This window comes from Vicugna pacos, chromosome 6 (assembly GCF_048564905.1).
Source record: "Vicugna pacos chromosome 6, VicPac4, whole genome shotgun sequence".
Classification (NCBI taxonomy): domain Eukaryota; kingdom Metazoa; phylum Chordata; class Mammalia; order Artiodactyla; family Camelidae; genus Vicugna; species Vicugna pacos.
The window spans coordinates 22621782-22648823 of NC_132992.1; the positions used below are offsets into that span (position 1 = coordinate 22621782).

The following is a 27042-nucleotide window of genomic DNA, read 5'->3' on the forward strand; positions in this document are numbered from 1 at the left end:
GCTTATGGTTTCCTTTGCTGTGCAAAAACTTATAAGTTTAATTAGGTCCCATCTGTTTGTTTTTGCTTTTATTTCTATTGCCTGGGTAGACTGCCCTAGGAGAACACTGCTAAGATTTATGTCAGAAAATGTTTTGCCTATGCCTATGTTTTCATCTACGAGGCTTAGTATCTTAAGCCTTTAAGCCATTTTGAGTTTATTTTTGTGTATGGTGTGAGGAAATGCTCTAACTTCACTGATTTCCATGCTATTTAGTTTGTTTGTTTAATATTTTCCATCTGAAATTTGTCTATGTTGACAGATAACCTCTGGATGACTTATTTTCACTGTTGCACACTATTCCAGATTAATTCCTTCAATTTATTCACCATTCTCCTCTTGATGAGAATTAAGTTGTTTTTATTTTAAACTATTACAAACAACACTGCAGATTAACTACACATCTTGCACAACAATGTACATCACACACGATATGTGTGAAATTCTCTAGTGCATTTAGCTTTTCCTTATGGCATTTACCCAGGAGTGGAACTGCTATGTAATGGGATATGTTCATCTATCAATTTTATTAGATGTTGTGTTTGACATACATGTGGCTGCCCAAAATGTTCCAAACACCTTTCCTATAGCTATTTCTTTTCCACATTACCTCTCCAAGGTTGAGGTGTTAAAAAACAGATGCAGCCATCAAAGGCTTCAATTTAGAAGAGAACACTGTGATGAAAGAGATGCTGTGCAGAATTGTGTAAATGAGGTTGACTGTGTTTGGCCAAGTTAAGAACTTTTAGAGGCAAAAAGTTACCAATGTCCTAGCTGTATTACACTGTGTTCAGTGTTCTTATTAAAAATGGTGTAATCTTCCAATGTTGCAAGATTGCTTGTCTGGTAATTTGGGCATTTCTCCTGACTGCACAGTCCTAGGGTCTGTTTCTCTGGCCTTTCAGGAGACTCTCTCTGTAAGTCACTTGATATTCTTTAATAAATTCATATTCCATTTCACTTGTATAGTGGGTTCTGATGCTTGCAATTAAGAATTTTGATACATTCAGTTACTCTGAATCCTTATGTAACGATGTATAAGAAAATGATAATTACATAATAAACTAGGATAACATGAGGCTGCTTATGGCTGGAGGCAGCCAGTTCTACTGATATTAATTTTTCTTGGTCTTGCCTGGCCACTCTGAGGAGATCAGTGTCTCAAGAGCATACCAGTCACACAATCATAGATAACCACATGTAACAACACACAAGTTGTGAAGCTGTGCACTAGATATTGCCAAATTACTCTCAATTTGTACACCATCCAACAGTGTAAGAGTTCTTTTTCTTCTTTTTAAATTATAGTCAGTTTACAATGTTGTGTCAATTTCTGGCGTACAGCATGTTTTAGTCATATATATATATATATATATATATATATATATTCTTTTTCATACTCTTTTTCATTATAGGTTACTACAAGATACTGAATAGAGTTCCCTGTGCTAGATAGTGTAAGAGTTCTTGCTGATCTACATCCTCTCCAACATTTGATATCACTGAACTTTAAAAATCTTATTGGTAGAAGCCTATACTCTATTGTTCTTAAATTTTCATTTTTCTGTTACTAGTGACGATCTTTTAATTTGGATTTCCTCATTTGTGAATGGCTTCATATTATTGTTTGGAGGTTCTAGCAGGGGAGCGCAGCTACTCGTATACCCTTGACCGAGAAGAACGGTCCTCCTCTATCGGGGATGGTCGTCCTCTTCGACCGAGCACGCAGCTTCAGGAGGGACGCACATGGAGCGGTGAGGGAAGAAGGGGACACCCGCCTAGCCAGCCAGATCAGCCGAATCAACCCTGGCGATCAATGGGGTGACAGATGTCGCAGCCAGATCGCCCTCACATCCGGCTTCATGTTATTGAGCAGGGAAGTAGTTAACTTAAATTTTAACAAAACTGAAACCAAAAGGAAGTCAAAGCATTAAGTATCATAGTAATAACCACTAAAAGTCATAGGTACAGGTTTCTAATAAAAAGCTTATATAGTGCTGGCTTCCTAAAAGGTAAAGATAATGAGCAGGTTATGATTTACAAGTTCTTAAGGTTAATCTATGTATCCTCTACATAGAACTTAACTAAACAAAAGATAGCTATTCTGTTTTAATTTGTAAGTCTAGTTTGTTAAGTATCATTTTTATTTGATTCAATCACATAATGTAATTAAAGCTAATATCAATAAACTAAAATATTCTTCCCTCATGTTTCCAATCAACTGGGGAGAAAATAAGATTATGAGTCAAAACAGCTGGTTTCTAATCTTGTCTTTGGGCTAAACTTCTCTTAGCTTCTGCTTCCTCATCAGTGAAATAAATACCAATCCACTACACTGGGTTTTATGTTTTAAGAAAGAATAACTGCACCTTCTCTTTGAAATACTCTGGAATACAGATGATGACAGAGATAAAAGATTTCCCAGACCTCAAGGAGCTTTTGCGTTGTTTTCCCAACTGACTCATTAGCAGCAGTTAACAATAGGGTAAATAAATCCTATAAGAGGTAAATAAAAAGAAATGACTCTTTAAAAGCCTAAGGCAATCTGGTAAAACTTCACAGAGGGTGTAATTATTAAATAAGAATTAAGTAGGAACTAATTAGGAAAGGTAGACAGAGAGAGTAGAAACAGAAAGCAAGATATTGCAGAGATTCAAGTGAAACTAAATCCTAAACAAAGGATAACATGAGATACTGTAGTGCTTTGAAAAGAGAAAAAATACTCTATTATTATAATTGACAAAAAAAATGCCAGACAGCTGCCTGCAGAGAAAGGAAAAAAGAATAAAGTTGTTAAAAAGTATCCATACAGCCAAGTAGGTAGACGTGTAAAATCTAGACCTATACAATCAAATTTAGACTTTTTCCTATGTATCTTCTTGTCTGCATTTACTTATATTTCGAACAGCCACCTTTCCCCAAAAGTGATACCAAGTGATCCTAAAAACATCAACAAAAAAAGACAAATTTATTTTAAGTATAATGTATTAATTTTTTTAAAGCCCAAAAATAACAAGGTCAATGTCACCTGGACATTGCTCAATGTAATGCCCAATTTACCTTATGTGCACATCCTGAAGTGTTTGCCCTACAATAAAATCCTTCCCCAAATAACAGAATATAAGACCTAGACTTAGCTGGTTTCATATGAATGAGAATTTTAGCTTGCCAAAATAAGATAGTTAAATAATTCATAGAAAACATTTCCTCCAAAAAAGCATAAAACCCTTTCCACATATGATAATGTAAACTAAGTCATACTCCTAAATACTTTTTACCTTATTATCATACTAGAAGCTACTTCTTAAAGACATATTATCACATCATTACAAAAAAAGACCCAAAAGACAGAAACGAAAAAAATAACCTCTACATTCCAAGGCAGAATCACCTACAATCAACTAGCAAAAGAAAATGCCTGCCTCTGGCTAAACCCACTAAATATGAAGGAGCCACAAAAATACACTCAAGAATAAAACACCTACATAACTAGTCAACATAGAACAGAAAAGTAGATACAAGAAAAACTCCAGCCAACCACTGATTTAACACTACAGAGTATTCTTTTAAAATAACTAAAAAGGAATATACAGTGTTCTGAGAATATTATCATATAGGAATTTAACATTAAAAGTGACAGAAGCCATGCTGATATAAACAAATGACTGAATAAAAATGAGGAAGAAACAAGAAATCTCTAATTGCAGAAGAATACCAAATAATTTACGCAGAACTTCATCCTCAAGAAAGCAGATCATAACAACTTCCCACTCATTAAGTGCAGACTACACAGTGACTTCCTTTCAAAGAATGCAGCACGAAAAGGTCAGTGACAAATCACGTTGATAATATGTACCTGTGATATGGTGAGAAAAGAATGGCACTTTATCTCTGTGGTCTTCCTCCCACAAACATATAATCCAGTCTAACCATGAGAAAAACATCAGACAAATCGCAACAGAGGGACATTCTACAAAATACCTGATGAATACTCCTCAAAATAGTCAAGGTAAGTAAAAACTTTTTCTAAAGTCTGAGAAACTGTCTCAGCCAATAGGAGCCTCCTTACAGCCAATAACAACCCATAACTACTAAATGTTATGTAATTCTCCAAGGGGACCCTTAAAACAACAACAACAAAAATGTAACTATGGAAATGTGAATGAATTATGGAGTTTAGTTAGTAATAATATATCAATATTGGTTCACTAATTGTAACAAATGTACTGCACTAAATGTTAGATGTTAACAATAGGACAAACTGGAGATGGAGTATAGGAGAACTCTGTACTATAGTCCCAATTTTTCTGCAAATCTGAAATTTATCAAAAATTAAAAGTTCATTTAAAAACTGACATAGAATTAAATTGGTAGCAGTGATGTAGAAATGCTTTTAGAAAAATACCTTTAAAGATCAAAAACATGATAATTTCAGGTTGATGGACTTAGTAAATAAACCAATTTGCATGTAGCAAAGATAGTACAGGAGACAGAAAAACAATACTGTGGAAAACAAAATTAAGAATCATTCTACTTTAGCAACAAAACTACAAACAACAATAAAAACATTTTCTCAGTTTAAGCAACATTTCCACTATTTCAAAGCAAGCTCAAAAAGCTTTTCAAGTTTTTCAAGTTCTTTTCAGCTCAAAAATTTCTTGGATTTTTAAGTGCTTATTTTTTAAAGAATAATGAAAATCTATAGTTGATAGAAAAGCAAAGAAATATGACATTACTGAACTGAAATATGACAATCTACTTCAAGCATCAATTTTCAAAAGGGAACTAGAAGAATGCTTTCATTATCTTCAGACACTTGGGGTTGGCACCACTCAGTTACTACAAATATTTAGCCAAACTAACTTAAATCTTTTAATATTGTAAGTCTTAAGAAGCAAAGGCTGGTTGGCTGGGGAGACGTGCACCAAAATAAAATAGAGGAAAAATTCAAAATAAAACTTTACCTCATTAGGTAAGTGCTATACCGCTTACAGATTAAACCATTTTAAAAAATAAAACTACATAGGAAAACAGTTGAATTAATTTGAACAATGTGAGGACTACGTAAAAACTTAAACATGACAACACCAAATGCATAACCTGTATCACAGGTGAAAACTGACGATTCACACACTTTTTTGCCCAAAAAACTATCAGCTACCACCACTTAAAATTGAAAGACACTACATAAAAATACTGACTTCAGAAAAAGAGCAATGGGAATTTCTGAAAACAGTAGCCCACATTTCCATATGACAACAATTCACTGATGTGGCTGCCCCTCACTCCAGCTCACGAGAGTCCAACCCCACCCACAAATTCAGGCTAATTTCTCTTTACTTATGTTACTTGCTTAGTTTCCATAACCATTTGACTTTGAACACCCATTACATAAAGGGAAAAAATTACAGATTTGACTAAAACGTCGTAAGAGAAGGAAAAAACTCATACCTTAGCCAAACAAGAAAAAAATAGGCAAACAAACCAGAGCAAAAACACCAGCAGGGAGTACTGAATATATGTTTAACTCTAAAACTAAGACTAAAACAAATGTGGGGATTAGGTTGAAAGAACACAATATAAAAATAATATTTATACATTATCAGAGTACCTAACCAAAAAAAAAAAAAAAGAGGAGGTAGGGGAGAAAGTTAACTGATAGGGGTAAGAGAATATTATTTAAATAAAATAGCAGAAGTGAAAGCTAATAAATGATAGCAGACGATATTACCAGCAAGATTACTACGATGTGACTGTGATTTTACATTGCAATCCATACTATCCAGTCCTTATCACTGGGTTGAGATTTGCATACTTTAAGATCACACTGCCACACAGTCTCACATTAAAGCAAAAGTTCTTGTTATTACCATTAATTTAGAAACTGAACGATCATTTTATAAGTCAACCTTTTGTTTGTTGGCAAATAATGCTTCCACTCTCATATAAATGATCTACTAGGTAATATAAATCAACTAGACAGTCTTGTGAAAAGAAAACTGACTAAGTCAAAAACTCAACAAACTACTCCAAGAAGTACGCCTAAAATAAAAAATATAAGGAAATTAACTACTAGGGCATGGCTTACAGTCTTTCATTTACAGTACAAACAGGGAAATCAGTAGTTAATTATGATGACAATAAGTAGAGTAAATTTTGTTATTTTTTTAAAAAGGATTAAAGCCACATAATCAAGGCCAAGATAAACTATTGTAACAAAATAGATAATAATGAAAATTTTAAATTAAGTCTCAAGCAATATATGGAATATGTTTACAGCCACACAATGAGAAAAAAGTGTTCTATTTACATAGCTAAATATATTAATAAGTATAGAAGAATAAGGACCTTCCCCTCCCAAAACAAAACAAAACAAAAAACCCACAGAAACAAATCAACCAGAATTTAGAAGAAATAAAACTGGGTTATAACAAAGAAAAGAGAAAACACCACTTTCTTATGATGATACATTTTTAATGCATAATATATTATGCTTCACAAAGATAAAACAGTATCTTCAGAGTTGGAAGAGTTTCTCTTAGGGTAAAAAAGACCTAGATATCTTTTTAAGTTAAAGGAAACAACCTAAGAGAAGCTGAAGGAAATGAAATCAAGGATGGGGGGAAGGAGGAAAAATAGAAAAAAGGAGGGAAGGAGCAAAAGGAGTGGGGGGTGGGGGAGCAAAGAAGATAACACAATTAAAACTTGGCTTGTGTACTTTTTAAAAGAGTATTACCTTCTTGAAGACCAGGATGTATCACCTGCTTGTGCCGCAAGGCCTTCAAATCCTCTATCAATTCCTTTTCTAACTGGGAAATTCTTGCTCTGCAACCTGCTCAAAAAACAATGATAAAATAAGCTACTATATACTACAGAAGAATACACACTGCATCTTTCCCTTCTAGAGGCAAACACTCCAATATATCTTTTTATACTATTATATAATACCTGGGTCATTTGTGGTTGATGCCTGAAGACTAGAGGGTTCTTCTGCTGTTCCATCAACTGCATGAATGTCTAGAGCTTCCTATATTGAAAAAAAGAAACAAAAAGTAGTTCACATCACTTCTAAAGGTTTAAAAGTAAACCAGGAGCATCTTTTTCATTTTGATACTTTTCACTATTTTCTAAATGTTATACATTAGCATCACTTTAATAACTGGGAGGGGGCAAAAAACTTTAATATATTCAGCTAGCTGACTTAAAACTATATGTATGCCTATTTATCCCAATTTGTATACTGATTTCTTAGAGCCTTTGTAAAGATAGCTTACTCAGCAATTAACAAGGAGGGAAGAAAAGACCAGGGAGAGAGAATTCAACCTCTATGCAGCCAATTTACAAAGACTAGGCTTCTATAAAAATCTAAAAGAAAAATAATCTAGTTGAAGAGTTGGAGTAAAATAAACAACTATCACTGTGACAGCAGAATTAATAAAACTATCGATATTTGGTTCTGCACTGGTATTCTGCTACTGCTGATGAAAATCAGGGGATAGAGTATCCCAAAAGAGTTAGTAAACTTTTCATTTATTTACACAATTTCAAAGTCCATAATATAATAATAAAAATTCCAGTAAAAGCCAAAGATATTTAAAAATCCAGCTAAACACAGTGCAAAAATCATACTCTGAGATCAAAGCAGACATAATTTTTAAAGTCCATTCAAACAAAATACCTTAACGATGCCTGTTAATTCAACATTTTGGAGATAGTCCCCTCCCTACGCACACAACCTCACATTATGGACGCATTCATAATAACTACATTATAAGTTAGTTATCAGCCAGTATACAATTCAAGGATAACTATTTGGCCTCAAAAAGAATACTGAAAATGACAATCTTACCTTAGACTCAAAGGAAACAAAGAGAACACCATCTACATCTTCCAGATCAGGTTTCACATCCGGAAAGGTACTCCCAGGACCCAAAGGAGTGTTCTTTGTAGACGTTAAAGACTTTCCTGTGTTTTTAGGTGGTCGCCCTGCCTTAGAGAGTCTCAATTTCCGTGGCCTTCCTCTTTTTCCAGGGACATTTGGGGGGGCATTCTGACTTGCATTTACAGCCTTAGAGGCCGTTGAAATCTTAAGCATAGTTGTTCTCTTTCTGCCCAAGTCCTCTTTTCCTAAAAATGAATCCCCAGCTGAACTCTTTGAATCATCAAGTATTTTTTCTGTATTAATGCTGTCAGATATATCAGGATATTTCCATTGAGGCTCATTAAGTGAGGGATAGTTTTGTACCACTCTGAAATCTGGTGAATGTCTTCTAAGACCATTTCCTGATTCCTTGCCTAAGCAAAAGCCAGTCTCATTAGAATTTTCAATGTACGTAGGCAAGTAGTCTAATTCTGTCAACACAGAAGATTTATCCTTCCGAGCTGTGGAAAGCATGTTATCAGGGAGCTCAGAAATCTTCACTGTGCTTTTGGTGACAGCACAGGGCTCCAGATAGACTACTGGCATCTTTCCAGCGTCTAATTTGAACATTTTAGCTTTAGCAACACCTGATGGGCTACTTGGTAGCCATTTAGAAGACAGATGGTCAGCTTCTAGGTTATCAAATTTATTGTGCCTCTTGAGCTGTTTCTCTAGTATAGGATCATCATCACTGTTTGAATATACATCTGTTTCCTCATCTGTCTCTTCCTGTTTCACAGTGACCCCTTCTGGGCATTCACCAAGTTCATATTCATAATCATCCAGAGGCTCTTCTTTAATGACAACATTGAAGTTTCCATTCGGGTTTAATGGTGATGTTACATGGGAGCCATCTTCAAAACTGTTGGCAACAAGACTGGAGAGACAGGGGAGGGGTTGTTAAAAAGGAAAGAACTATCCATAAACAAGATTCAGGAGGGGGAAAAAAGATTGTTGGAAACCAAGTAAAAACATCACATTTCAAGAACCATTCATCAAAACAAAAACACTATAGCATAACAAGGTTCTCAACAACTGTCTGTCAACATCACACTTTAACATATTCTCTCAAATTCTCATGAAAAATATATAAAATAAAGAGTAAAGTTTTAACAAGTAGCTCCCATCACTAAATAAAAAAAGCAGGATCTATCATAACACTTATTCTCCTAATGGTATTCTTCAAATGCACCAACTCAATTTTGAAAGTAAACTGGCACTGACCTGAAATCAAACTCTAGAAATCTACACAAATTGACACCTGCCAACAAAAGCAAACTAATGTCCATTACAATTAAAAACTGCAATAAACATCAGGAAGAGCCTTTCAACTGCTCAGGGATTTTTTTTTTGAGATAAAATTCACATAACATTAAACATAACACTTTAATCATTTTAAAATGTACAATCCAGCAGTTTTTTTCAGTGTATTCACAATACTCTTTTCAGGTGATTATTTCGACTTTAAAATTTAAAAACTCACTTTCAATGTAAAGATTCCACCATAATTCTTCCAAAGTAAGAGGGTAGGGTAGTTGAAGGCAACTACGTGTCTAGATTTAATGTTTATAATTCATCAAAAAACACCAAATGATCTTTTTAGTTTCCCTTTTCTCCCAACTGACCATTGAAAGTACATTAACTATACCAATGTATTTTGAGGACACATTAGAACTACTCACTAACCCAATTAAACTGATATTCTCTGTAAAACTTTCATTTATCTCAAATATGCACAAGCAACCAATACATCAATGTGTAGATACTTATTCCTTACAAAACTTAAGATCTTGACCGTATTCAAAAATTCAATGGAGGACTTCCACTTTCAATTAGAATGTAGAAGATCACAAAAACCATCACTTCTGCCACAAAAGTGACAAAATACTAGAAAATTAAAAACCCTATTTTTTTCTTTAAAGCCACTGACGACCTCTGGGTACAAATAAGTCTAAATGAACTTAATTCCAGGATCTGCCTTCTCTATTTCTCTAAGTGACCACAGATCGCTACTGCTTTCAACCACCCTGAGTAGCATTTACACTGCCTGAAGCACAAGTGAAGAGAGGAGAAAAAGCTGCTATAAGCAAAGAATCTTTGCTGGGACACAGAGAAACCAAACTTCTAATGCCTGAGTATGTGTAGACTAGAATCCGGAGGACCCAAACAGAAAACAAGTCATTGCTCCCACCAACTATCCTCTAGGGGACTTTTGCAGAATTTCCAATGATGCAGGAAACTTGGCCTGAAAACAGAGTACTTATAGTCTCACAGCACTTAGATTCCAAGGCCCTGTCATAAAGAGGAGTCCAAACAAAGCCAAGGTGAGCTGAAATCTACTGAAGTAAATCATCTAGACTGAAAGAGAAAAGGGGAAAGCAAAAAAAAGTGTCAGAACCTGTGGGACAACATCAAATATGTAACATATTAGTAGCTGCACTTCTAAAAAGGCAGGAAAAAAAAAGGAAAAACATTTGAAGAGAAAATGAATAAAAATATTCCAAAAAAGTGAAAGATTTTAATCCACAGATCTAAGAAGCTCAGCAAACACCAAGCATAAAGTCGTATCTACCCACATGAAGATCAGGAACCTGAAAAGAGATCAGGAGAAAAGCCTTATAAGCAGGGGAAGAAAGAAGACACAACACTAGAGGAAAAACAGTAACAGGAAAACTACACATTGGAAACAATGTAAACCAGAAGACAATGGAATAACACCATTCATAAAGTATTTAAATAGCCAACCAAATGTTCTAGACCTACCAAAAGAAGCCTTCAACGCTAAAGACACTTCCAAACATCTGAAGGAATTCAGACTTCACAAAAAATACTACTTCCTAAGATCAGAAACAAGACAAGGATGTGAGCTCTTGTACTAAAGGTTCCACCAGCGTGATCAGGCAAGAAAAAGAAATAAGAGGGATCCAGATTGAAATGGAAGAAGTAAAATTTTCTACTCACAAATGACATGATCTTATACACAGTCATTCCCCCAGTATTTGAGGGAGATTGGTGCCAGATCTCCCTACAAACACCAAAACCTGCCCAGTCCACAGTATTTTGTTATGTCAACCACAGAAGACTAATATAACCACATAAAAAGAATTATAGAGGCACAGCTGAAAAACCATAGGCAACACAAACAGAATTTTTAAAACGCAATCCAAATGAAAAGAGACAGATAACCAGAGAGTAAGTGATTTAAACAGAAAATAACAAGATGAAATGCTTAAAGCACAGCCATATCAGTAATATTACGTGTGCATGAACAAAACAGTCCAGTCAAAAGTCAACAATGGACAAAGAAAAAAGTCCCAACTGTAAGCCATTTAAAAGAACCACAATTTCAATCTAAAGACACACAGGCTAAAAGTAAAAGGAGAGGAAAAGATAGAATTATGCAAACAGAAAATCAGATGAAAGCCAGTGCGGCTTAATAACATCAGTCAAAGCAGATTTTAAAACAGGAGTACCGTAAGAAATTAAAAGTGTCTTTCTAAAAATTTTATAAGCTCAATTCACCAAAAAGACATAAAAATAATCCTAAATATGTATGTACCTTATCAAACAGCTTCAAAATATCTTAAGCAAAAATTTACAGTACTAAATAGAAAAAAATGACAAATCTACAACCATAGTGGGAGATTTTAAAACACCTTTCTCAGCAACTGATGGAACAAACCAGATGCCCCTCCCCACCAAAAAAATCAGTAAGGACGACAGAAGAATTGAACAATGATACAAATCAAATTTATCTATAGATAAGACTCTACAGAACACCATCCAACAACTGTACAATATATACATGATTTTCCACTGTACTTGAAGTATTAATCAAACAAACCATATGCCAGACAGTAAAGCAAAAGCAAAGTCATGACAAATTTCTATTTCAAAGCTTAAGTCACAGGTTCTCTGACAACAGAATCAAACTACAAATCAATAACAATTTCAACACAACATATCATAAATTGTAGAATGCACCTAAAGCAGTGCTCAGAGGAAATCTACAATCAATTATCTTGGGGATTGATAAACTTTTCTGTAAAGGGTTAGGTAAATAAAAATATCAGGCTTTGAGATCCACAGTCTCTACTTAACGAGTTGACACTGTAGCATAAAAGAAGCCACAAGACAATACATAAACAAGTGAGCATAGCTGTGTTTTAACATATGGACACTGAAATCTGAGTTTTACAAAATTTTTGTATGTTAGAAAAAATATTACTCTTCTTTTGTCTTTTTCCACCAGTCATTTAAAAACATAAAAACCATTTTGTTTGCAGGCTAGAGTGGGGAAGGATATGGCTCAAGTGGTAGAGCGCATGCTTAACATGCACAAGGTCTTGGGTTCAATCCCCAGTACCTTTTCCAAAAACAAATAAGTAAACCTAACTACCTCCCTCCCCACAAAAAACAAAAGTAAACCTTAGTTTGCAGGCCATACCAAAAAAAAAAAAAAGATACGCAGGCTAGTATGGTCCACAGGTCTTAGTCTACCAAGCCCTGAACTGAAATAGGCAAATTAAATCAAAAGCAAGCAAAAAGGAAATAAGACAAAGGGGGAAAAACAATCAATGAAATAGAAAACAACAGAGAAACTGAATTTATGGCTTGAAATCTGACAATAAAGAGAACTCCATGGCTGCCCTAAAGTTTAACAAAAACATGAAAAACTACCATCTGGCACAAACTCAGAAAATACAGAAGAATGCAACACTTTACAATTTGTCTTATGAAGAAAGCAAAACCCTGAAACCAAAGTATGAGAAATAATACTACACAAATATCCTTCATGAATTTAGGTGCAAATGTGAGGAATAAAATATCAGTAAATTAAATCCAGCAATATTAAAATTAATGTTGTTATGACCAAGTAGTATTTATCACAGGAATGCAAAGCTGTTATAGCATTTCCAGACCTCTCACCCCATCCCCGCTTACTTATAAAATCAATCAATGTAACTAACCATATTAACAAAAAAAAAGGAAGAAAAACATAGGAAATCTCAATGCATACAAGAACATCATTCAATAAAATTTAATAATCATTCTTAACAACGCTCAGGAAATTAGAACTTGAAGGAAAGTTCTCAGTGTGATACAGGGCATTACAAAAACCTACAGGCAACATCATAATATCCAGTAAGAAATACTGAAGGATTTTTTCTAAAGATTAAGAGACACAAATGACCATTCTCAAAATTTATTTTCAACATAATCCAAACAGCGCAACAAGGCAAAAAAGAGAAAATGGTAATAAAGGTTGGAAAAGAAGAGGTTAAACTTTCTTCACAGACAACATTAATTGTGTATGTAGAAAATCCTAAACACTATAAATTATTAAGTGAATTCAGCAAGGTCTTCAGATACAAGATCAAGACAGAAAAACCAACTGTATTTCTACTTACTATCAGAGGTTGGAAACTTACACTACCTAATTCAAAGATTTATTATAACTTATGTCATCAAGCCCATATGTTATTGGCAAAAGAACAAATATATAGAACAAAAACTAGTCTAAAAAGAGACCCATCCATGTACATATAGTCACTTGACTTTCCAAGGCACCAGTGCATTTTAATGGGAAAAGTAAAGTCTTTTCAATATGATGCTAGAGCATGTAGATACCTGCATGGAAAATATGAGCCTTGACCTCCAACTTCATGCCATACCCAAAAACTAAGCCAAGATGGATTCAATTTGAATGTGAAAGCTAAAACATCTTCCCTCTTTGAAAAATTTCACTTAACTGGTGAAAATACCTTTCTTTATCTGTTGGGTTTTTCTTTTAACAGCTTTATTATATATGTCACGTATCCTAAAACCCACCCATTTTAGGTGACAACCCAATGATTTTTATTAAATTTATAGTTTTGTCAACACCACAATCCACTCTTACTTAACCTGTTTTTAAAGGTTAAACAAAACAAGCCCCCTCTTTTCCCTTTTCTTATTATCTAAGCTTTTATGTCTATTTATGTGTAATTCCGTATCAAGTAATTTATAATTCACACTTAATGACAGTTCTTTTGTAATCTTCATATTTCAAGACATGAACTTCCAAAATAATCTCTATCTTCTTTTCATTTAACCATATGACTTGAATTATGTTTGCAGTAGCTGAGAACCTCGTGAAGCTAAATCTTGGCTGCTACTGCAATTAACTGCTTTCACATTTCCTGAGAAATTAAACTTGCTAACTTAGAAACATTCTCAGAAAGGATCTCTCTTTCTCTTCCAATAAAAACTTTATGCATAAAGCATGATTTTTTTTTTTCTTGGCAGGAAGATTTTGTAAGCACCCTGAAGTTTCATACTTTTGGGAAGTATCTACACAAAAAAACTAGTTGAAATATTATCTAATCAAGAATATGAGTAAAACCTCTGACTTGTAAACATGAATTAACTTAAAGGATTACTTTTTTGTTGGCATACACAATCAATGCAATAAATAAATATGACATATACCAGCCACTTCTGAAACACACTGAAAAGCTTTAAGTGCTGTGGATAAGCCAAACTCATTCAGTCAACATTTACTTAGCTCCTACAATGTGCCAGACACATTTTGTTGGGCACAGGGGTTACCAATATAAATAAAGCCAGTCCCTGCATTCAAGGAAGTTAGAGACCAATGCAGGAGAAAGACAAGTAGACAATATAATGTTATTTAATTTAATAGGTACTAAGGTAAAGATATGTACAGGTACTGAGGGTGCATATTAGAAAAGGCCATAACATAATGTCTTCCATGAAGTTGGTGATTAGAGTAAAAGAAAAAAGAAATCCACTGGAAAAGGGAATGTAGAGTGGAAAAGAAAATAAAAAGAGCTCTTGGAAACTGAAATCTGATAGCTGCAATAAAAACATTAGTAAGTTAGAAGCACGATCAAGGAAATCTCACATAACATAGAGCAAAAAAAGACAATGAAAGAAAATAAAAGGTGATTATATAAGATAATCAATTCAGTAGATGGAACATCCAACTATCAAGACTTGTATTTTTAAAAACAGAAAAATGAAAGTGAAAAAATTATCAAAGAAATAATACTTAAATGCTTCTAGGACCAAGCAACTTCAATTTCTTGTTTGAAAAAATGTTTTCTCACAATGCTGAGAAGAACCATGCCAAAGCTCAGCACCGAAATTTCATGAGAGACCAACAAAAGATCTTTAGAGCCTTCAAACTACCAGGAATCAAACTTCTGAACAGCAAACTGGAACACAACAACACATTTTCAGCACAGAATTCTATACTCCACAAAAATCTTATCAAGTACGAGGATACATAATAAAGCTATTTTTTCAATATGCAAGAAGAAAATCATGGGTTGAGATGGGTGAAGAAGAGGACTACCATCTTTCTCGGAAGTAGTTTTACTTAAACATTTTAAAATTCGATGCCTCATACATTCTTTCTGAGGAAACTACTGAAAATACACTTGAAAAATGTAAATTAAAACCAAAATGCCCTCACTTTCATCACTTCTATTTAACATAGTCCTGAAAGCTGTAACTAAAGCAATTAGGTAAGAAAAAAATGGTATCAATTAAAACTGGAAAGGAAGAAGTAAAACTATCATTATTAGTAAATGACATCTTATATGTAGAAAGCTCTAAGTACACACACACACACACACACACACACTCAGAGCCAGTTAGTAAATTAAGCAAAGCTGCAGGATACAAAATCAAAATAAAAAATCAGCTATATTTCCATACACTGAGCAATACACAGTATGACATAGCAGTTTCCTTTTCAAAAACAATTAGGATGAAACTAAGAGCTGCTTCTCTGAAAAGATATACAAAACTGACAAGTCTTTAGCCAGATTCATCAAGAAAAAAATAGAGGACCCAAATAAAATCAGAAATAAAATAGAAGTAGCAACCAATACCACAGAAATACAAAAGATCATAAAGAAATTACTATGAACGATTGTATGCCAATAAAATGGACAACCTAGAAGAACTGAATAAATTCCTAGAAATAATCACCTAGTATAATTGCCCAAGATTGAATCAGAAAGAAATACAAAATATAAACAGACCAATTAACAATAATAAAATTGAATCAGTAATTTAAGACCCCCAAGAAACAAAAGCCCAGGAAGAGACAGCTTCATGGGTGAATTCTACCAAGCTTCTAAAGAATTCACACCTGTACTTCTCAAAATACTCCAAAGTATCAGAAAAAAGAATGTTTCTGAAGTTCTACAAGGCCAGTATCACCCTGATAACAAAATCAGACAAAGACATCACCATAAAAGAAAGAAAAAAGAAAAAAATTTATAGACGAGTATCTGTAACAGAAATGCTGCAAAAATCCTCAACAAACTATCAGCAAACCAAATTCAACACTAGTTGTAAGGATCACAAACCATGATCAACTGGGATTTATCCCAGGGATGCAAAGATGAGTTAATACAATGCAAATCAGTCAATGTGATATACACATTAACAAATCGAGTAATAATAATATCATTTCAATAGATGCAGAAAAAGCTTTTGATAAAATCCAACATTTACTTATGATAAAAACTATCAAAGTGTGTATAGAAAGAACATACCTCAACATAATAAAGGTCATATGACAAACATAGTGCCACACTCATTGGTGAAAAGCTGAAAGTAATGCCTCTAAGATCAGGAACAAGACAAGATGCCTACTCTACCCACTTTTATACAACATAATATTGGAAGTCCTAGCCATAGCAATCAGACAAGAAAAGGAAATAAAAGGAATCTAAATTGAAAGGAAGAAGTAAAACCTACTGTTTGCAGGTGACATAATACTATATACAGAAAATCCTAAAGATGCCACTAAAAAATTAATAGAACAAATAAATGATTCAGTAAAGGTACAGGATACAAAATTAAAATACAGAAATCTGTTGTGTTTCTATACAGTAACAACAAACTATCAGAAAGGGAAACTAAAAAAATCAATCCCATTTACAATTGCATCCAAAATAATTAAGGTACCTAGGAATAAATCTAACTAAGAAGGTAAAAGATCTGTACTGGGAAAACTATAAGACAGTGATGAAAAGAACTGAAGAAGACACCAACATATGAAAAGATACACTGTGCTCATTGATTAGAAAAAAATATTATTATTAAAATGACTATACTACTCAAGGCAATCTACAGATTCAATGCGCTCCCTCTTAAAATACCAATGGCATTTTTCACAGAACTAGAACAAGTAACTATAAATCTGTACGGAAACCCAGAAGACCCTGAATAGTCAAAACAATCTTGAGAAAGAAGAACAAAACTGGAGGTATCATGCTCACTGATTCCAAACTATACTACAAAGCTAAAGTCATCAAAACAGTATGGTACTTGCACAAAAGCAGACACATATCAATGGACCAGAACAGAGAGCCTAGAAATGAACCCACATTTATATTGGCAATTAATCTACAATACAGGAAGCAAGAATAAACAATGGGGAAAAGACAGCTTCTTCAACAAATGGTGTTGGGTAAATAGGACAACTACACGCGTTAAGAATCAAACAGGACTACTCTCTTACACAATATACAAAAATAAACTCAGAATGGATTAAAGACTTAGAGGTAAGACCTGAAATCATAAAACTCCTAAAAGAAAACAAAAGCAGTATGCTCTCTAACATCACTTTAAGCAATTTTTTTTTGGATATGTCTCCTCAGGCAAGGGGAAAAAAAAATCAAAATTAGACAAATGGGATCACATCAAACTAAATAGCTTCTGCACAGCAAAGGAAACATCAACAAAATGAAAAGGCCACCTACTGAATAACAGAAGATATTTCCAAACAATTATCTGATAAAGTGTTGATGTCCAAAATATACACAGAATTCATATAGCTCAACATCAAAAACAAACAAAAAACCAAGCAACCCAATTAAGAAATGGGCAGAGGACCTAAATATGTATTTTTCCAAAGAAGACACAAATGGGCAACAAGCATATGAAAAGGTGCTCAACATCACTCATCATCAGGGAAATGCAAATCAAAACACAAGCTATCACCTCACACCTATCAGAATAACTATTACCAAAAAAACAATAGGTAACAGTATTGGTGAGAATGTGAAGAAAAGGAAACCCTCACGCACTGCTGGTGGGAGTAAGCTGGTGCAGCCACTATAGAAAACCATATGGAGGAGTCTCACAAAATTAAAGATAGAAATTCCATAGCAATTGCCAAACAATTCCACTTGTGGGTATTTTCCCAAAGAAAACAAAAACACTAAATCAAAAAGACATAGTACCCCTACGTTGATAGCAGCATTATTCACAAAAGCCAAGATGTGGAAGCAACCTAAGTGTCCACTGATAGAGGAATGGAGGAATGGATAAAGATGTGAGATAGACAGATAGATAATGGAATATTAGTCACAAAAAAGAATAAATTTCTTGCCATTTGCAACAACATGGATGGACCTAGAGGATATTGTGCTAAGTGAAATAAGTCAGACACAAAAAGACAAATATTGTGTGATTTCACTTTCATGTGAAATCTAAAAAAACAAATGAACATGTGTAACAAAACACAATCACAGATATAGAAAACAAACAGATGGTTACCAGAGAAGGAGAGGGTGGGGGAATGAATGAAATAGGTGAGGGAAATTAAGAGGTACAAACTTCAAGTTACAAAATAAATGAGTCACAAGGATGCAACAGCATAGAAAACATAGCCAATAAGAAGTTTATATCTTTGCATGGTGACACATGGTAACTAGACTTATCATGGTGACCATTTGGTAATGTATAGAAATATCAACTCACTCTGTTGCACACCAGAACTAACATAGAGTTGTAGGTCAATTATTCTCCAAAACAAACTCAGAAAAAGAGATCAGATTTGTGGTTACCAGAGGCGGGGAAGAGAGAAATTGAATGAAGGTGGCGAAAAGGTACAAACTTCCAGTTATAAGATAAATAAATACTCAGTTTGTAACGTACAACACAATTAACACTGTTGTATGTTACATATTAAAGTTACTAAGGGAATAAATTTTAAGTGTTCTCATCACAAGGAAAAATTTTTTTCTTTTATTTTGCATCTACATAAGATGATGGATATTCATTAAACTTGTGATAACCATTCCATGATGTATATAAGTCAAATCATTATGATGTACACCTTTAACTTATATATAGTGCTACATGTCAATTATATCTCAGTAACACTGGAAGTAAACACATACACAGAAAGAAAGAAAGAGAGGGAGGGAGGGAGGAAGAGAGAAAAAGAGAGAGAGGGAGAGAGGGAGGGAATTCCTGGCACATGACCTGCTTTCAATAGATGTTAAAAATTGCTATTATTGTGATATAACTATGCTATAACAGTTATTTGATGTAGCTTGGAATGAGCAAAATTATGTTAACGTAACATGAATTCAAATTAAAGTAATGGATTTGTTTAGATGCCTTAAATAAACATGAGTAATTGTCATTTGGGAAAAAATAAAGGAAATTAAGAAAATTATCCAAATTGCAATAGCATCAACAAGGATAAAATACATGGGACTAGATTCAGCCAAGGAGGTAAGAGACTTATACTGCAAACTCCACAGTACTCATAAAAGGAACTAAAGATCTAAATAAATGGAAAGATACACTATGTTTATGGATTGTTTTTAAGATATAATATTGTTAACGTAACAACACTGTAATAGAAAAGAACAAATCTGACTCTGTATTAGATCTGTTCCTATGGCTTTTACCCCTGTGCTCTGTTTCCTAGGCTGGTTCTGCACCTTTTGTAAAAGAATGTTGCCTGTCGTCTGAAATGTAAGAATAGGATAGCCTATTCTCAAGGCTCTGGCCTTACAGGGTATTAACACTTTCGCATTCACATAAAGATTAAAAGTTGCAGAATAGAAAATAACATTTGTTTTGTTGGAGGTTTACAGGGATACCATAACCTGACCCACATGGATGGCTGTAAGAACAAAGAATTCCAAAACCAAGAAGTTTGCAACAAGCACACCCCTTCTCCCCAACTTTTTAGTATACAAGGAGCCTGAATTCTGACTTGGGGAAGATGGTTCTCCAGGACATTAGCCTGACATCTTCTCAGTCTGCTGGCTTTCCGAATGAAGTGTTATTCCTTGCCCCAACACCTCATCTCCCAATGTACTGACTTGTGCAATAAGCAAAACAAGTTTGGACTTGGTAACAACACTAACCAAAGCAATATACAAATTCTGTGTAATCCTTATCAATAACCCAATGGCACTTTCTGCAGAAGTAGAAAAAACTAATACTAAAATTCGCACAAAATTTTAAGAGACCCAGATAGCCAAAACAATCTTGAAAAATAAGAACAAAGTTGGCAGACACAGACTTCTCGATTTCAAAATTTACTATAAACCTACAATAATCAAAACACTGTACTACCAGCTTAAAAACAGACATACAGACCAATGGAATAGAGATCCCAGAAACAAACACACACATATATAATCAACTGATTTTGGCCAGAGTGCCAACATCAATGAATAGGAAAAGGACAACCTTTTTCACAAATGTTGCTGGAAAAAACTGGATATACCCATGCAAAAGAATAAAGCTAGACTTTTACCTTAAACTCAGAAACACTCAAAATGGATACAAGGCCTAAATTTAAGAGCTGAAACATATTTAACTCTTAAAAACCTAGGGGAAAATCTTTTTAACTTTGTAATTGGTAGCAGTTCCTGAAGTAAGACACAAAAGCACAAGCCAGTGGAAGAAAAAAACTGAAAAACTGTACTTCATCAAAACTAAAATCTTTTTTGTGCAATAAAAACACTATCATCAGATTCAATGCACAGGATAGGGGAATATTTGCAAATCGTTTATTTAATAATGGTTTCACATCCAGAATACATAAAGAACTCCCACAACTCAACAACAACAAAAAACCCACAATTTTTAAATGGGCAAAGGACTGGAATAGACATTTTTTTTTTTGAGAAGATATACAAATGGCCAATAAGTATATGAAAAGATGCACAACATCACTAATCATTAGGGAAATACAAACCCAAACCATAATGATACAGTAAGTGTTGGGTAAAGATGTGGAGAACTGGAACCCGCGTGCACTGCTGGTGGGAAAGTAAAACAGTGGCCACTATGGAAACCAATACGGTGGCTCCTCAAAGAATTAAATGGAATTTCTATACGATCCAGAAATTCCACTTCTAGAAATACATCTAAAAGGATGAAAGGAGAGTCTCAAAAGAGGTATTTGTACACCCAGGTTCATATAGCACCATAATCCACCATAGCCAATATAGGTGGAAGCAACCCAGTGTCCATCAACAGATAAATGGATAAACAAAGTGTGGTATATACACACAATGGAATATTATTCAGTCACAAAAAGAAGTGAAACACTGATACATGCTACAACATGGATGTAAAACCACTTTGAAAACCTAAGTAATAACTGAAAACTTCCTAATTTGGGAAAGGAAACAGTCACCCAAGTCCAGGAAGCACAGAGTTCCACACAGGACCAACCCAAAGAGGAACACACCAAGGCACATAGTAATCAAATAGACAAAAATTAAGGATAAGGAGAAAATATTAAAAATCAGCAAGAGAAAAAGCAATAAATAACATACAAGGGAACTCCCAGAAGGTTATCAGCTGATTTTTCAGCAGAAACTACAGGGGCCAGAAGGGAGTGGCACTATATATTCAAAGTAATGAAAGGGGAAAACTTATAACCAAGAATACTCTATCCAGCAAGGCCCTCATTCAGATCTGCTGGAGAAATCAAAAGCTTCACAAATAAACAAAAGCTAAAAGAATTAAGCACCACCAAACCAACTTTACAACAAATGTTAAAGGAACTTCTCTAGTCATCAAATAATAAGAGAACAAAAAGAAGAAAGAGGAAAACAAACACCTACAAAAGACTGCTTTGGCAATTCAGGGTCTTTTATGGTTCCATATAAATTTCAGAATTCTTTGTTCTAATTCTATGAAAAATGCCTTGAGTATTTTGACAGGGGTTATGCTGGATCTGGAGATTGCTTTGGGTAGCACAGCCACTTTGATAATGTTAATTCTTCCAATCCAAGAGCACAAGGTATCTTTCCATTTCTTTGTATCATCTTCAATTTCCTTCATAAATGTTTTACAGTTGTCAGAGTATAGGTAACCTCTTTGGTTAAATTTATTTCTAGGTATTTTGTTGTTTTTGATGCAATAAAATGTTTATGCCAGTTGTAAAATTCTCATTTTTGAAGTTAAAAAAAAAAAAAGAAAAAAGAAAAGTGAATGAGGGGCTGCAAATGGCAAAATACCCTTCTTTCTTACAGGTGAGTTGTATTCTGTTACATACATATGCTACATCTTCTTTATCCATTCATCTATTGATGTGCATTTAGGATGCTTCTGTATTTCAGCAATTATAAATAATGTTGCTATTAATAGCAGGGTATATGTATCTTTTTGAATTAACTCTTATTTTTGGTTGGCTTTATTCCTTTGATAACTACGTAAGTTTAAAAAGCTAAAGCTCTAAACATTCTTAGAAACAATAAACAGTACATATACGTAAGTTTTAAAAATGAGTAGTATATTGTGTATATGTATTTACATGCAATATGTTGTATATGTGCAGTCAAACTGTAACAATTCTACCTAATAAACTGAAAAAATGAAAAAGAAATAAATAGAAAAAAGTATTAAAAAGATAAATTTGTTGGTATTACACAGGAGAGAGTGTAAGGAAAACAACAGCAGTTAATTTAGGAGTTAATGATTGTAAGAATAAGAAGGGTGTAAATCTCATATACCACAGAAGTGGAACCAGTAAGATTAGATAGCAGAGTAGAGTAAGAATAAAAGCAAAAAAACAAGAAGGTGCCAAGGTAGCAGAGTAGAGACTCACAGCTCACCCTCTTTGACTAATAAACACCAAGAATTACATCTACAAGTCCAATGAATCACACAGAACACCTACTGAACTCTGACAGTGTCTCTTGCTTCAAAATACAGGAGGATTCATAAAATGCAATAAACAAGTTTATAGTTCAGGGAACTACATTCAGTATCTTGTAGTAACTTATGGTGAAAAAGAATATGAAAATGAATATATGTATGTTCATGTATGACTAAAGCATTATGCTGTACACCAGAAATTGACACATTGTAAATTGACTATACTTCAATAAATATATATATACAAAAAAAGGGCAAAAAAACCCCAGAATCATCAAAGATGACTCCCACAATTTGAGCCTCAAAAGAAACTGTAATAGTCTACTGTAACTAAATAATGGAGCTGAATAAAACATCTAAAAATGGAGCCCTTTTGGAAGTCATCACTGTACAATGGTACCTAGTCATAAGGGTGCAGTGCAAATGACAGTGTAGACAGAATAAAATTTAGAATAACTTTTTTAAAAACCCAACACGAGGACTGAAAAGATAATGCTCTAAGGAGCAAGAACAAAAAATCAGGATAGTAATATCTAAAGAGAAATGAAGTATCTTATTTGTCAAAATAAAATCTGTCAAATGGATCAATCTGATCAATCTGTTAAGTGGATCCCACATGACCTTGAGAAAATAAGTACATTAGTATGTCTAGGAATGGTAGACAACAGGAGATATGAAGAAAGAAAAAAAGTGAGAAAATGTAAGCAGTGGTGGAGACAATTGTTCAAGAAAGCTGGTAACAAAAGAACAAAAGTAAATGACAACAGAAATAGATAATTAAAAACTTTTGTTTCTCACGTTTTTAAAAAGAAAAAAAAGGGTATGAAGTAGAAAGAAACTAAAGATCCTGGAAAGAGTACAATGTAAAAACACCATCCTTCACTAATAAGAAAGTTTAAGAAAACCTACGGAATGGGAGAAAATTTTTGCAAGTGAAACCGACAAAGGCTTGATCTCCAAAATATATAAGCAGCTCATACGACTCAATAAGAAAAAAATAAACAACCCAATCCAAAAATGGGCAGAAGACCTAAACAAGCAACTCTCCAAGGAAGACATACAAATGATCAAAAAGCACATGAAAAAATGTTCAATATCACTAATTATCAGAGAAATGCAAATCAAAACTACAATGAGGTATCACCTCACACCAGTCAGAATGGCCGTCATTCAAAAATCCAAAAATGACAAATGCTGGAGAGGCTGTGGAGAAAGGGGAACCCTCCTACACTGCTGGTGGGAATGCAGTTTGGTGCAGCCACTATGGAAAACAATGTGGAGATTCCTCAAAAGACTAGGAATAGACTTACCATATGACCCAGGAATCCCACTCCTGGGCTTGTATCCAGAAGGAAATCTACTTCAGGGTGACACCTGCACCCCAATGTTCATAGCAGCACTATTTACAATAGCCAAAACATGGAAACAGCCTAAATGTCCATCAACAGGTGACTGGATAAAGAAGATGTGGTATATTTATACAATGGAATACTACTCAGCCATAAAAACCGACAACATAATGCCATTTGCAGCAACATGGATGCTCCCTAGAGAATGTCATTCTAAGTGAAGTAAGCCAGAAAGAGAAAGAAAAATACCATATGAGATTGCTCATATGTGGAATCTAAAAAACAAAAACGAAAACAAACAAACAAACAAAAACAAAGCATAAATACAGGACAGAAACAGACTCATGGACAGAGAATACAGACTTGTGGTTACCAGAGGGTGGGAAGGGATAGACTGGGATTTCAAAATTGTAGAATAGATAAACAAGATTACACTGTATAGCACAGGGAAATATACACAAAATGTTATGATAAATCACAGAGAAAAAAATGTGACAATGAATGTGTATATGTTCATGAATGACTGAAAAATTGTGCTGAACACTGGAATTTGACACAACATTGTAAAATGATTACAAATCAATAAAAAATGCTAAAAAAAATACTAGGAATTCTAATAAACTCCATGATCTCTTTAAAATAAAAAAATAAAAATAAAAAAAAGAAAGTTTAATTTCCAAAGGGTAAAATACTCTATCCTCTCAACCTATGCTGAAACATTTAACAGCCTTAGACAAAATATATCAAATTAATAACAGGTTAAAAATTTACTATCATTAAAAAAGAATGAAATAATGCCATATACATCAACATGGATGGACTCAGACATTATCATACTAAGTGAAATAAGTGAAAGAAAAATATTTTATCACTTATATGTGGAATCCAAAAAAAAAAAAGATGCAAATGAGCTTATTTACAAAACAGAAACAGTCTCACAGACATAAAAAACAAACTTATGTTTAACAAACAGGAAAGTAGGGAAGGGATAAATTAGGAGTTTGGGATTTGCAGATACTAACTACTATATATAAAATAGATAAACAACAAGGTCCTACTGAATAGCACAGGAAACTATATTCAGTACCTTCTAATAATCTATAATGAAAAAGAATATTTATGTATAACTGAGTCACTGTGCTATATATCAGACACTAATACAACACTGTAAATCAACTATACTTCAATTAAAAAAAAACTTACTATCAACTACTCAAGGTAATGAAAAACCAAATGAGTGTTTATAAACGGTATTTCTAATACTCCAAAAGTTTCACTTCATCAACACTATTCAGGTTTTTGAGAAAGTAAGCAGGTTCAAATATTTATAAGGTACTTGCCCGCTATCATTCTAGGACTGAGGAATCAGTACCAAGTAAAACAAGATCTTTACTCTTAGGAAGCTTATAAGCTCACGCAAAAATGAGTACACACTAGCCAACAAATAAGATGATGGTGATAAACGCTATGAAGACCCCAAAGGACCAAAACAGACAAACTAACTAAAAATGGTATAATAGGTTAAATAAGATAGATATGAGACTAGATTTCAACGCTGAGTGTGTACCAACAATATTATAACAGAGAAAAGCACTAAAGGCATTAAAGACAGAGGGAATATGAAGAGAAAAAGGTCTAACTTAGGTGGGAATACACTCACAAAGCTGAATCATAGCACACTAGGAAAAGTATGTACAAGACAAGACGAGAGAAAGAGGCAAGAAGTCTTTAAGTACAATAGAAAGCCTTGGAAGGGTTTTAAGAGTGGAGTGACATAATATGGTTCACATTTTTCAAACAAAAAACTTAGTAGAGCATGGATTGCAGGGGGGGAAAAGCAGCAGCTGAGGGAACCAGTTACATGCTCTGTAGTAGGATGGTGTTTTGGACTAAAATGGTAGTAGTAAAGACAGTACAAAAATCAGTGTGCTCATATACTATAGGTGAAGATACAAATGGTTATAAACTTCTGAAGTATAATTTAGCAATTAACCAAAATTTAAAATCTGTATACCCTTTGATCCAAGCAATTTCATTCGTAAGAACTGAACCTTATATTTGCAAAAGTGTATAAGAATATGTGCATAGGAATTTTACTGAAAGCATTATTTGTAGTGGCTCAACAAGTGAAAAAACCTCAAGGTCCATCTAGAAGACTGATCACCTCCATTTTTATGGATTCTAACAAAAAGCCCTACAAAAATGACTGTACACTGTTGAGGGGAGGAAAGAAAAGCAGGGTTCTAGACTTTAGAGCACTACTTTTGCAAAACTATTCTCATGTATGGCAAATTTTGATATTTGTGATTCAGTATTTTCTTTCTTTCCCTGTTAAACCAGAGTGGTTCTTCTATAATAATGTCATTCTTGCTCACCTGCCTTATGATGTGCTTTCTTGGAAGAAAAACACATGTGCCAATAACTCCAGGTACACCCATGGTAGTGCTCAGTTAACCAATCGAATGGGAAAACATCTCAAAACTCTCCCACAGATGGAAAAGCTGAAGGATCTGTGAATGCTCTGGCTGTAATTATGTAGAATATAAGATCCATCAGGCAGGAATTTATTTTGGTTGGGACCTAGAAAAATGCCTGAAACCAGAAGGCATTCAGCCTTATTTGGTTAACACCTGTTAAAGAACAACAGAACTCTTAAAGGGATAAAAGTAATTTTTCTGAACATTAAAAAGAGTCATATAAAAGATATGGGTTAATTCTGCCCTCTACAACCACGATTATCTTTTTATTAAAAAGTGGGGGCAAACTTACAAAAGAAGGAGGGCAAAT

General features: G+C 34.0%; 1 protein-coding gene across 17 annotated transcripts in view; it reads right to left on the bottom strand.

The window, feature by feature from the left end:
• The window catches only part of MGA (MAX dimerization protein MGA), a 144355-nt gene that overhangs the window by 47935 nt on the left and 69378 nt on the right, over positions 1–27042 (bottom strand). For all 17 annotated transcript variants that reach the window (XM_031672915.2, XM_015237148.3, XM_031672916.2 and 14 more), the window contains exons 3-5: positions 7889–8837; positions 6988–7066; positions 6776–6871 (exon numbers count right to left, since the gene is read on the bottom strand). In XM_031672915.2, the coding sequence (XP_031528775.2) occupies positions 6776–6871; positions 6988–7066; positions 7889–8837 (1124 nt within the window). The remainder of the gene's footprint in view (positions 1–6775; positions 6872–6987; positions 7067–7888; positions 8838–27042) is intronic.